This window comes from Platalea leucorodia, assembly GCF_965183815.1.
Source record: "Platalea leucorodia genome assembly, chromosome: 6".
In the NCBI taxonomy this organism is placed as follows: Eukaryota; Metazoa; Chordata; class Aves; order Pelecaniformes; family Threskiornithidae; genus Platalea; species Platalea leucorodia.
This window is the reverse complement of record NC_138828.1, coordinates 17,939,311-17,952,943: the sequence shown is the minus strand read 5'-3', so window position 1 is coordinate 17,952,943 and position 13,633 is coordinate 17,939,311. Positions and strand designations below refer to the sequence as shown.

The 13,633-nt window shown below is 37.7% G+C and overlaps 1 protein-coding gene across 1 annotated transcript in view; it reads left to right on the top strand.

Annotated features, from left to right (window-relative positions):
• The window catches only part of LRBA (LPS responsive beige-like anchor protein), a 416,862-nt gene that overhangs the window by 369,325 nt on the left and 33,904 nt on the right, over window positions 1–13,633 (top strand). Inside the window, exons 48-51 of the mRNA XM_082315661.1 lie at window positions 3,128–3,217; window positions 6,538–6,715; window positions 9,365–9,427; window positions 12,805–12,960. Coding sequence (XP_082171787.1) covers window positions 3,128–3,217; window positions 6,538–6,715; window positions 9,365–9,427; window positions 12,805–12,960 — 487 coding nt within the window. The remainder of the gene's footprint in view (window positions 1–3,127; window positions 3,218–6,537; window positions 6,716–9,364; window positions 9,428–12,804; window positions 12,961–13,633) is intronic.

Genomic DNA, 13,633 nt, shown 5'->3' with positions numbered 1-13,633 from the left:
TTGTTACCTGTGTTATGTGATCTGAATGTAGATTTTTCCCAGTTCTGTTGGCTAAAAGGGAAAGATTGTGTCAGAGAGCTATTGTAATCCTGGAAATGTAGGCTCTCATATTTTTTTGGAAGGACCAGATAGAACCTAATGAGTCTAAACGACTTGTTTGTGCTGGAACTGTAAATCCCAAACTCAAGCTTGATCATAAACGTGGATGTAGAAACTGTCTGTTAAAGACTGAAAACAGAGAATTTGTGGTCCTCTAAGGCAGGCTTTTGCAAAGTCACTGTCCCATTGGTCAGCATTTTCACCAGTTCTGACAGAACACTCTGTGAAAACAGGCAGTGACTATCTACTTGTGGGTTGTATAGAACATTTTATACTTGTTTTTGATATCCCGGCACGATTGTCTTCTGCACTGAGGGTGGGTGGGAGGCAAATAGCTGTGCTGCTGCTGTTGTGTGGTATAGGAGTGTGATAATGATGAGCATCACGTATGTGAGTAAGCAGTGGAATCATAACTGTGTCTCTTCCAGTTTTTACATTGCTGGAAGGTGGTGAGTTCCTCTGAGATCTGGACTGTGGAAAATAGCGTTCAGACTGCTGATTTTCTGTTGATTAAAGCACTTACCTGATTTTTGTTCTACCTCAGTTTGGGCTCTTGTTGTGATGAATGTATTTGAAGTATTTGCAACACTCTGCATCAATATGTGCTATCTTGTGTTTAATTTTCTTTGTTAGTACTGGCACTATGTAAGAGAGTATAGTTTGTAGAGTTAGCGTCGGGAATTAAAGGACATACCAGATTTCATGGCTAAGACAGGATTCTGATTCCCTTTAAATGCTGATGTGGGCTATTTGGGAATGGAAGTTTCTATATTGATCAGAAGTCAATACACAAGGAAGTTAACGAATCTGAAGCTTATTATTGCCTCGTTTTATCTATTTCCAGCTCTAAAAGAAATGCATGGGAGTTGTGCTTCAAGAATATTTTATTCATTTTGAATAATACATTGGATATGTATTTTTATAGGAAATAAATAGTAGATCCTATAGACTGTAGATTTGACCTAAAGATTTTAACACGCACAGAATAACTGACGTCCGGGACTGTCTGCATTCTGCTCCTCCTGTGTTCTTCTGTGGTTCTACCCTCAATGCAATGTAGAATTCCAATTTGCTAGTAAAGATATTCCACTCAATCTGCAAGTAAATGTAGGCAAATCTTTTTAATCCCGATGCGTTGAAACCAACAGCTTTTTATGGAGAGGGTAGAGCTGCTGACCAGTATGCTGTTGCTTTGTTAATGCCTCATGTCTTAAGGGACCTCAAATTCTATGCCCTTGTGATTCCCTTGATATCTTGAGTCACAAAACCCCAGATTTGAATTTTAATGTAGCGTGTCTCATCACTAGGAAGGGGACTCTGATGGTGTTACTGAGCTTTACTGTTTCACGAATCTGATATTGCTGTTCCTCAAAAATACTGATTGAATCACAGTGTTTGTATGTCAGATTTCAGACAGCTTTTTGATACACTTACTTATTCACCAGTTCTTTGAAGATTAAGGTGCTTCCCAGGATGGGCAAGAGTGTTAGAATCTGTCCATAGAGTAATTGCAACTCCTGTTCTGGTGAGTTCAGATGTTTCAAAAGCCCTGCCGAATGTAATAAGGCCAAGTGTTTTGAATGGCATGTTTCCTATCAAAGGATGATTATTTTTGATGATCTTAAGGCCTCGGGTGCATACTACTTTTGGTTTTGTTATTTCTGTAACAAGAGAATGTTGTGTGTCCTAGTAATAGTCTTTATTATTATTATTGTCTAAAAATAGTTGCTTGTAAGAATAAGATCAACATAAGTGTTATTCCATTGTCTCAAAAATTTTAATGGATGGCTAAAATAGAACACGAAATATAAGTGTAAGGACCCTCAAGGTGTGTTGAACCGTGAAAAAGAAGAATCTCTGAGAGAAAAACATGGTATTCTACTAGCTAAAAAGTGGCTAGTGGTTTTGTGTTTTAGCATTCAAGCATCCCATTTAAAACACTTTTTTGAAGGGCCTGATTTTCAGGACTTCTTTTGAAAGTAGGATTTGCTAATGCCTCACCTTTGGTACTCAGCATCACTAAACACTTTTGAGAATATAGGGCTCAATGCACCATGCAACAGAGAAACTTAAGTGTCGGCCCATATGCAATCTGTTAGCCCACAGCAAATGCAAGGTAGTTTTACTGAGTTTAGCTCACAATGAAAAAGATTTAATCTAAGCTGAATGATTTAAGATTTTCTGTAGTATTAGTCTGTTTCTGTGGATAGTGCAGGGGCCTGGCTGACAAGAAATAACTTGTTGAATTTTGGCTGCTTGATTTTTATCTTTAAGCCAGTGGGCCAATAGGTGGGAACATGGACAACTAGTTGGGCGTGCCGAGGCAAGAGGGTGCAAGTTCACACATTTCAGAATAATTATTTTTAACAAATCACTAAGCATGCGGTGGTATTTTCACGTATGCTCTATGAAGAAAGTGATAAAGCATGTTGCTGAAGCTACAGAGAAACTTTTTAAAAAATTTGTTGCGTTATATCTTCACATTCTCCTTTAGCTGCATTTAATATTAGTCTTGCTGTTGGTAGTTTAATGCATCCTAATGTTGTTTGCTCTTTTTGAATTAAAATGAGAATAAGAAAAAAGCTCGGTGTCGCTTTTGTTGTCGTTATTGCTGTGAAACTAAGCAATAGAGTTTAAATAGAAAGTAGAACACTTAATATGTATAGAAACTTTTTAAAAATTAACTTTTGTTTCTGAGTTCTGATACAAACAGGATAGGCCAGTGTTAGAAAGGCAAAATGGAGCCAATAAAGAGGGTTTCTGATTATAATAGCTTGTTTCTGTTTAATATCATTGAGCAGGATGAGGTTTTGCAGAGTTTCTCATGGAAATAGCATCCACAGTACTAAAATGATTACCTCATTCTTAGTACCAGTGCCAAGCACTTAGCCCCACAGTGAACACACGGGGTTGATTTTCAACATGAAACAAGCCAGAAGTGTGGAATGACATTTTCAGGTGACAGTTATGGTTCTATTGCCTGTAATTAGCACCTCTTAACATGCAAACCTGCCTGTGCCTTTTCCAGGCTGTTGAAGCTCAAATACGAAGTTTTGGACAGACCCCTTCCCAACTGCTCATAGAACCACATCCTCCAAGAAGTTCTGCCATGCAGGTGGTAAGTACCATGTTAACTCTTTGTGACCTGGCATTTTCTTCACTTCCTTTGCTATCTTAAAGTTACAGAACGAGCCGCTTTGCTTTGCTTTTATGTGGTCGTGGAATTGTGTTATTAAAAACAGCAGATGAGTTACGATTCTGTAGGACTGGGAGCGTATGCAGTGCTTAACTATTATTTTATTTATTGCTGAAAGGATTGTATTGATTTCTAGTACAGACCTTTTTTGTCAGTGTAATCTAAGAACACTTCATCAGTTGATTTTGTTAATACCATACCTGTACAGGTGAGAGCCAGTCATCATGGAGACAATTTAGTTAATCTTTGGCAGATTCCCCAAGAAGCATGGATTTAGGAGGTGGAACTTCCTTGTCTTTTCCCCCGGGCATAGGGTTTTCCCCTAAAACCAGGATTACTAGGAATTCATGAGCTGAAACTTACATAGCAAAGAATGTGACTAAATGTGTTTTGCAGTAAAGCTAGGGTGATAAAATCCAGGCAGTGAGCATTAACATGCTTTCCCTTTTACCTCTACTTGTGTCTAATATAATTTTATTATACAAACTATTATTTTATTACTGATTACTTTCCATATCATGTTGTGTGCAGTCCTTGGGTCTAAAATATCATTTGTGTTGTCATAGATCCAGAACTAAGTATGTTAAGTGATACTCTGACAAGTGGAGCAAATGGTCTGCTAATTCACAAGTTTTTCAAAAGGTTATATTCCCTTATTGTTAAGATGGACATTTTACACTGAAATACCAAAAAAGACATTTTCTTCTTGTTTGTTCTGTAAGACCTGTGTCCTACTCAAGCAGACTAAGGTTATTAGATTAAAAACATACCTGAAGTGCAAAAGGTTTTAGAAAAATTACACAAAAATCGGAACTGTTTCTGAAGTAGCTTACACACCTTGTGATGTAGCAGTCTATGAAAAGTAAACTTTGTTGTGAAATTGAGCTACAAGCCTTTCTCAAATAATGTCATGTGTTGTACATGAGGCTCGCTCAGCTCACTCTCTCCCCATCCCCACCACCCTTTCTGCAGCCAGTACGTGCTACCCTTTGACAGCTGTGCTGTAGGCATGCTCTTGCCCTGGGATCCCATGTACTGGATGGACAGAGCTGATTGTGCTGATTTGTGATCTGCTAGCCCATTGCACCTCCCATGTAGTGTCCCAGGGCTGCAGACCACTGCAGTAACTTGTGTGTGCAACCCACGGGGCTCCCGCTTTCACAAGAGCCCTGTTAACAGGGAAGTTGGGGAGCCCAAGTGCCCTCATCACAGGGCTACGTGCCATATGTGTGTCCGTCTGTCATGGTGCCATGCACTAAGCACTTGCCCTAATTTAGAGGGATTTGTTTGAGGAAGAGGAGGAACCTGAGAAGTTGATCGTTGACGTGTTTGTCAGACCCATTGTCATATAAATAAATTTGATGCCAGGAAGCAGTTTGTGTGGCTTTATCATAATATTTTTCATGACGCTGAATTAGTAAAGATTTAGTATGTAATGGAAGAAGTTAAATTCTATGAAGTTAACTGTTTCTAACTCCTGTGGTTTTTTTGGGCTGAGGTACACACAGAAAAAAACCTTTACTTCTCCACTTGCTTTGACCAGTTTTGTGGCTATTAATACATGATTTTATAATAGCACTATATTAAGTGGTTTTAAAAGTAGTATTCCTGAAGCTGAAATACAGTAAGGATGTTTTTCCTGTCACAATTTTGAATTATTTCTAGTTGTATTATTTACTGAATTTTCTGTTTTCATGTGTGTGTGTGCATGTATGCATGAATACAGCTGAATTGAAAGCTACCACGTGCTGCGTTAAGTGCATAAGCCATAATATACACCAGGTGTAGTAATTAGCAGTCACACGAAGGCTGCCTATTTGTCTGGTTTTGCTGCTGTTGCTGTATCCCCTTGTGTTTTCAACCATCAGATAGCTGGATTTAATTGAGGCCACATCAGATGAGGCATTACTGACACCTTTAATTGAATGAGCATCCAGGGAGGATTAACTCATAATATTGATTGGCTTTTAGCCACTTGCTCAGAAGGGTGTCTGGGTAGCTTATTAGTTGCTTTTATTTACACCTTTATGCAAAGACTGTAAATAGGAATTCATAGAGCAATATGTTTTTCTAAGTACTCTTAATAACTTTTTAAAAAGGAGTGATAATAAAAATGCAAATGTATTTAATTTTTTTATTAGTTCTGTATAAATATACATTAAATGTATGCACTTACATACACATATATGTAATGAAATATTGCAGGTGGAAAATAGCCAAGAACACTTCATTAGTGTTCTAATTCAGTTATTAGAAAATTACAAATACTAGAGCAATGTGGCTACTGGTGACTAGGTTGTATTTCTACATCTCAGTGGAGTTCTCTTTTTTTAGGTACACCACACAATCATAAACCCATTAAGTTTTGGTTTTCCTCCTTTTGTTTGATATCCGGATCTAAGGTCCTCAATATTTTGTTTCAACATTTGCAGGATTGTTAGAAAGCTTACTTAAAAAGTTATTAAACTTTTCAACTTCTTAAATTAAAAAGCTAAAACCTAAAAATATAATGTTGAAAATGGGGGTCTGGATTCATTCCCTCCCTTTAGTATTTCTAGAAACAAAACAGGATAGTGTCTGTAATCACGTCCACTTTATATTCTTTACAACTGCATTTAATTATGTTTGTCCTTTGAAACACATTTGCAGTGAAGTCTTCTACTTTGCATTCATAAATCTTATTTTTGTACACCAGAAATATATACAGAACATATATCTAGTGTATGTGTGTATCTGTTTATTTTAATGTGCTTTCATGTTCTCATCTGGCTTGTAAAGAATTGCAGTCTGCCAATTTAATGCAACTTGAGACAATCTCTGAGAGCAGGAATTTCTTTTGCTCACTTTTTTTTTTTTTTTTTTGTTCCCTCCGAGTTTGGCGTTGCTTTCCTTGACATACTATCTCTGCAGATATGAAGGAGAATTCTTTTGGCAGAGATAGGTGATTGGAAACTTTTAGTTCAATCTGCTGTGATCTGTAGCAAAGGTTGTATATAGATGTCCTGTGTTCAACAAGGCCGTCAAATTAATAGTGTACATGAAGGTTTTTCTACCTAAAATGGTTGTTTCCACAAGCCTGTCCACTATTATTGCATTTGCTTTTCACTGCAGCTGCTATTGGATCTTGTGTGTTTTAATCCAATCTTCCTTCTCTTGTCCTGTCTTCTTTCTCCTCCTCATGTTTTCTTTCCCTGTGTATTTGGGTTCTTGTTGTGTGCACTCAACAGTATCTCCTCCTGCAGAGTCCGTTGATGTTCACAGACCAAGCTCAACAGGACGTTATCATGGTTCTAAAGTTCCCATCCAACTCCCCTGTCACTCATGTAGCAGCCAACACCCAGCCTGGTCTGGCCACTCCTGCTGTGATCACAGTTACTGCAAATAGGCTATTTGCTGTAAACAAGTGGCATAATCTTCCTGGTAAGTAAATTAAAGTAAGTAGCCTAAGAAACCGCTGCCACCAAGCAGTACTCCTGTTGTCTGTCTCAAAATTTGTGCAGACCTGTTTTAAATTGAAAGTGTGAAGAGCAAGTCCAGTTCATTGACTCAGCATGCTCTTCACATGTGGACTTAGTTTCTCCTTAAAAAGGTAATCTGAACTATTGTGTAGTAAGATGTGTAGCACACAAAAGGTTTTTAACAACAATATATTGCTTTCCAGGCCATCAGGCACTATTCAAGAAGACAAAAACAATATATCACTATTTGATCATGATAAAGTCACACTCTTCCTCTTGAATTTGTTTTTCAGTTAGATGGAAGTCTGAACCATATCATGTCAAAGACAAGTTTTAAAGCATGTAGAACTTGCCTGAAATCTTTTCCGCTATCTTTTTCTAGTTGATTATGAACACCATGTTGTGACGTTAAAGCCACTCAATGAGTATTAGAAGGTAAAATATATGGGAAGTCCATATCTTCTGTAACTTAAACATCCCCAAGTTATTAGGTGCTTATGTATTTGTCAATGTGAAAGGAAAACAACATATCTGTTTGCGTAGCAACCAGTCAAATTAGTTTTCCTTTAAAATGTGTTGGACTTGAGAATATAGTCATTCTGTTTTCAATTCTAATGTTCTCTAATCTTAAAGGCACTCATCCTCCTTTCCCTGACTATGACAGTCTCAGGCCCAAGCCATGAAAGGCAGTTTATTTCGGTGCTATGCAGTAAATCTGGTCAAAGGCTGTTCAAGAAGGGAAAAAAGAGCTTCTACTCAAATAACTTAAATAGAAGATATTTGTACCAGAGTAATACTTACATCACTGAAATTCCTACTAAGAAATCTGGACCCATGGTCCTTGATTACATTTTGAAAAAAGCCAGCTGACTCCCACACTTTTTCCTAATTCATACAAATTACCTCTCAGCATTGTCCAAATAGAAACATCGATGTACTATTTCACCCACCCAAAAAATGCTTAAAAAGAAAGGTGGGAAGGAGGTGGGGAAGGGAGGCCTGTCTAGATAACAAGTTGTGAGCAAGGACTATTTACAGGGCTCTTGACATTTGTTTGAAAGGAGGATGGCAATATCCTTTCATACCTTGGATGTGTGACCTTGGGCATATAATGTTCAAGGCTTTTAAAAAATAGCCTTTGTGGACATACAACAGTCATGGGAAAAGAAGAGGTTCTAAAGTGGTAGGAGTTGATTTTGATTTCCTCCTAAGTCTCCTGGTTGATGATCAAGCAAGCAACCAGTTGTTGAGTGTAGTAATCAACTGTTTCAAGTTGAACAAAACCTTCACATTTGGGTTTTTCCCTCACCTCTGAAAGGGACAACAGTAAGCTGTGCTTTTGAGTGACTCTTTTTTCATTTAGAGGCATTTCACACTTGTCTTGCCTTTACAAAGAGCTCAAGAAAACCTACAGTTAAAGACAAACAAAAGCCAACCAAACAAAACCAAAACCCAACAAAAACCAACCTCACCCCACCTCTTTGAGAGCACAGGGATTAGCTGCAGGCTGTTAACGGAGTACTACGCTTAAGATATCTGGGTATGGACTCCTGAGACTAGCCTTCACTATTGTTGCCTTCAAATTTTATACCAAAATGGGATCTACTAGGATTAGAGGGCAGGTATCATTACTACTCCATATCTCCTGCTGTGGGCGTAGCATTGTCTTTACTAATGAGGCATCATGATAAAAAAGTTAAGTTGCCAAGTGACCAGTTGTCACTGATGTGTAATTAAAAATCCCATTCCTGCTTTTGTGTATGAGTTTGGTGGCTTTGCTGGCATATGATGGCACTGGTACCCAACAGGGTGCCTCCATTTTGTCATGTGGATTTCTATTGATACTAGTTTTTATATTAAGCTATGGACGGTAGATAGAAAAACCGTAGGTGTAAGTATTCAGCCATTATGTATTGTTCCACTTCCAAGAATGTCTTATGGGTTGTTTGCAGGGACGGAGGTTGCTTGCTTGTTTGTTTTTAGTGAGGCTGTGGAGAAAAAAGGCTTTTTTTAACACTGAAGGAAAATTCAGGAGGTAAACATTTCACTGGTATGCCAGGTGCCCAGATGAAATGTAGGGCGGCAGAATTAATATATTAACTTCTATGCAAACTTGCAAATAAATGGTTTTTGGTGATGGATGAATCCTTAAATACTGGATGACTATGAGATTTCCCTGTCTGCATCATAAATTGACTTTTTTAAAAAAAGTCCTTTGTGCTTCACTTGTTCAAAGCAGTGCTTTAAAAAGTAAAGAGGAAAATAGTATTTGCTACAGTCAGCAGATGGTTGTCACATTTTGTTTTCAGTGCTCTTTACCACTTAATTTTGTTTTGTTGCGACAGGAGAGGTTGCCAGTAAAGCATCTGCTAGAGCTTATGGCTCAGGACCGGAGCTGCTGCTGATGGCATACGTTCAGAATAGCACTAATCTGAAATAAATGTTTAATAAGCAGCCCAGGAAAGCACCTGGAATTTTTTTTTTTAATTCAATTGATGCAGAAGAATCTTTGAATAGTTAAAAAAAAGATGTAGCTTTGATTTATAAAATGCATGTGGCTTCACGTATTAAAAAAATGCAGAGTTTTAAAATCTTCTTTCCTGAATTCCAGCTCATCAAGGTGCTGTACAAGACCAGCCTTACCAGCTGCCAGTGGAAATCGATCCTCTCATAGGTCTGTCACTTCCTTCTCTCTTTGCGATTCATTAAGCTCTGTATGGTGGCCCTGAAGTGTAGATTACGGTTGTTTTTCACTTGCTGGTTGCTGGGAATGGAATTTTCCTGATAAACCATTTGCATGCAAATTGGAATGCAATGAGCTGTGGCTATGCTGGTATTTCATCAACTCCCCCTCGTTGGTTTGCCTAATTTGAACAGGCCTAGGACGCGTGTCAGTGAAAATTAATATGGATGCTGTAATAATGTGTGATTGAGAATGTGCATGAAGTACTGTCAGGATAATATTGGATCTTTTCATCACTCAGACTTGTTGATGAGCAGGAGCGAGGCACGTTATGATGAATTGGTGCACTGGTAATGTGATGGAGCTCCTTTGCTGAGGAAATTTTCATAATAACAGTGGGGTTCTTAACTGCACCGTGTTGTGAAAAATAAAACCATGGTGCCAAGGTTTCATCATTAAAGGAGATCAATCCTTTCTTCAGAGACCTGCTGTTCAGGCTGAGGGGATTAATGTGTAATTGCAAAGTGGTTTCAAAGTTGAAATATATTGCCCACTCCGTTTTAGTATTGAGATATTAGTATTCATTTTTCAAGGGTATTGCATCTTTTGATCAGCATTGCTAGTTAAATTTGTGTATGTTTTTCTTTTATTAAAAAGGAGTGGAGGAATGTCTCCCTTATTTAATGACTCAGTGTAATAGATTCAATTAATGACTTTTTATTATAGAGGTTTATTAGTTTATATAGAGCTGATTTTTCTATTAGCATGGTTAGAATTTGGTTAGTTCTTTCATTACAGACCCAACTTTGGGGAGTGCATGCTTGGACTATAATTTGGGAGCCTGTAGCACGGCAAATGGAACCTTAAACGTGATAAAAAAAACCCTCAAACAACCTAACCCCCAAATACCAACTCGTTGTGGGACAGTTCACAGGAGCAAAGAGGATTCCCGCCCGCCCACGCCACGCCACGCCACTTCTATTAGACTTCAAACTTAGCTCTGTTTTTTAAACTGCCCGTTTCAGGGTGATAGTTTAAGTGAAAAAGAAGTGAATTGTCCAATTATAGAAGCATGGAAAAATCAGAGCAAAAATGAACTTGCCTGGATAGGTTAGCATGACCGGTCTGTCGGCCAGTGAGAATTAATTTCAAAACTAATATGCGTATCACAGTAGGGACTGCATTGTGTCGGTCTGTAGGTACAGGCTGTTGCTGTGTAGCCATTTTGCTGGGTAAGCTCTATGATAATTAAATCAGGAACAGTGTGGGCATATTAAACCATTTTATAGAGCTGATTGATAAAATGAAAATGTTTTTCCAAAGTTTTTAAAATCAATTCCCATCTGAATAATGCAATACTTATCATTTATAATGAGGAGGACATGTGCTGTAACTCTCCTTTCCTTCCTGAAATAGATTTTATCCAAAAAATGTTTGGAGCAGAAAATGTATATTCTGCTTTAAAACCTGCTATCAAGTAGATCTTAAAAATATAAATAAACATCGCAGCAAAAAAACCCAAAATCACATTTGGCCTGTTTGATGATTTTTCTGCGTATTGTGAAGAACATTAGGAAGGAAATAAAATTTTTATTTTTGTTTGCATTTTTCATAATTTTAAAATTATAATTCCATTTTCAGGCTTGCCTTTCATTTGCAAAAGACTTTGACTTTTGTTTGGTATAAACACCTGTAAAATTAATGTTCACAGTTCTGAAAAATGGTTCAATAGTCTCTTCATACAATAGATCTCAAATCAGCCTAGTGATTACGTTGGACATAGTTTAAAAGGTTGAAGGCTTTCTTTGTCACTGTTAAGTAGCATCATTGGGTACAAGCAAGTAATTATGTAGATAATATTAAAGGTTTTTAATTGTGGCTAGACATATTTACCTAGAAATGGCACCTAAGAGGACCACAAAATTACACTTTTATGGTTATAGCAGGAATCTTGTTGCTGTCTTGGTCATAAGGAGGGATTCCTGCTGTCCTCTTTTTCCAGTTGCACAGGAAGATGTAATATGGCAATGTCTGGTATGACATAGATCCTAGAACTTTTTGAGGTGAAATTTTTTGAAGGTCTTACCCACACTGAACCTGTCGATCTGCATGTTTCTGGGGGGGGTTATTTGCCATTATTTTGTCACATGGCATGCTTCACTGTGCATTTATAATGTGGTGTTGTTACTCTTTAAGTAAGTGGTCCCAACAGCGCTCAAGGCCCCGTTATGTGTTACCTGCAGAGCAAGTGGCAATACCTTGCTAAATTATTTGCTGTCCATATGGACAAGACAGTGTCAACATTTTAAACATAGCAAAAGCAAAATTAAGGACTCGATGTAAAGTAAATGGAATAAGCCCATGGCTTGGGGGATAGGTAGCCCGTGAGAAGGGGAAGAAGTTAAAGAACAAAGAGTAAAGAAGAGCGCAAGTCCAGGACAGAGGCAGGTCCAGGGGACCACCTGGAATGGAAGTAATGGTGCTTCCAAGCAGTCGGCAGACAAACCCAGGCCCAGGGGAACTTACTTGCCTGGCATGGGAGTCAGGTTCCCTCAGGAACAAGGCACATCAAAAGTTCTTCCTGAAGTGTAGGATTTTCATGATATATATCTATAGGGACCCATATATATATATATATATATATATATATATGCACACACATCAATTAATAAGGACAAAATATAATACGAAAAATGTGTTCATTAATTGATTCCTGACCATTCTGTGGGTTCAAAAGGCAAGATTATCTGGGGAAATAAAACAGCAGGTGATCAAAGTAGGGTAAATATTTTCTCTCAACCGTAAAGGAGATTGTGGAGATAAGCTGGTTAATTTTTGTGCAATGCTCAAAAAAGTGTGAAATGGTAGTGATGTTTACTGCAGTTTTTCTTTTTTTTTAAATTACAATGCTTGCAATGAAATACAACTTGTGTACGATTTTGAAATCATAATTCTGTTGTCTGCTGCATTTGAGCCACTATATAACATATATGCATTGTAGTCTTATAATTACATTCCCTTCATTTGTTTCTTAATTTTTAGTTCTATACTAAAAGAAGGGGGGAAGGAAGCTTATTACATTTTTATGTATCATTCCTTTTTGCAATCTTTCATTTATATTTTTCAGCTGCATTTGACTTAAAGAAGGGATTTCTTCTATTTTAGAATATATACTACAAGGAATTAGCATTGTTCCCAGAAGCGTAATGAGTATTTTATAGTAAAAGTAGAAAGAAAATGTCCCTGCCACAAAAAACAAGTAACAGCAGTGAGGAATAGTTTTGGTGTGAACATAAGTTTCTAAAATGTGCTTTTGTTCTGTGAATGTGGATGCTAAAATTTCTTGATTTGTGTGTCTTTCTGTTCAGCCAGCAATACAGGTATGCACAGAAGGCAAATCACTGACCTTTTAGACCAAAGCATTCAGGTACATTCCCAGTGTTTTGTCATCACCTCTGATAATCGTTACATCTTGGTCTGTGGCTTCTGGGACAAGAGTTTCCGAGTTTATTCTACCGACTCAGGTAATGCATTTTTAAAATATGGGAATAGCCTAAAAGATTTTTCTGTTCATCGTCAACCTACTGTTTGAAATAAAGAAAGAATGGGGAGCGGGGGAAGAAAGTGGAGTATGTATTTATGTCCCTATTTGTCAAATCTATTCTTAGGTACTGCTACTGCGTGTCGTATGCCATCCTTTTTGTGGAATGATGGCAAATGTAAGACAAGGAGCTCTTGTTTAGCCATAGCATCACCCTTCAAATCTATATGACAGGCATGCCTGTTCTTACACTGTAGTTTCCACAAGTAAATGAGTTTTTGTGAAGCTTTGCGTACCAGGAGAATTAATTGTTCTTAGAGTGCGTGCTTGAATTTAACTCTGGTTGGTTTTCAGCACCAGAGAATTTTTTTGAGGAAATACAGGCAAGTACCACAGAATAAGAACAGAAGTGAAGCCTTGAAATCTGGTGAAAGAATACTTATGAAAGCCTCTGAAAGCTACGCTATAATAGAAAAATTGATTTGGAGCCACTGAATTCTTTCATATAACGTAAACTGATCGATACAATGGGCAGCAGTTAAATTAGTCTGTCAGCTGGCATGTATCCAAACCATTGAAGTCATGCATGTGTCATGCTAAATAGAAAAGAATCTTTCAGTGTAAGAGCTACAGGAATTTAAAAGCCATGGAGCCCC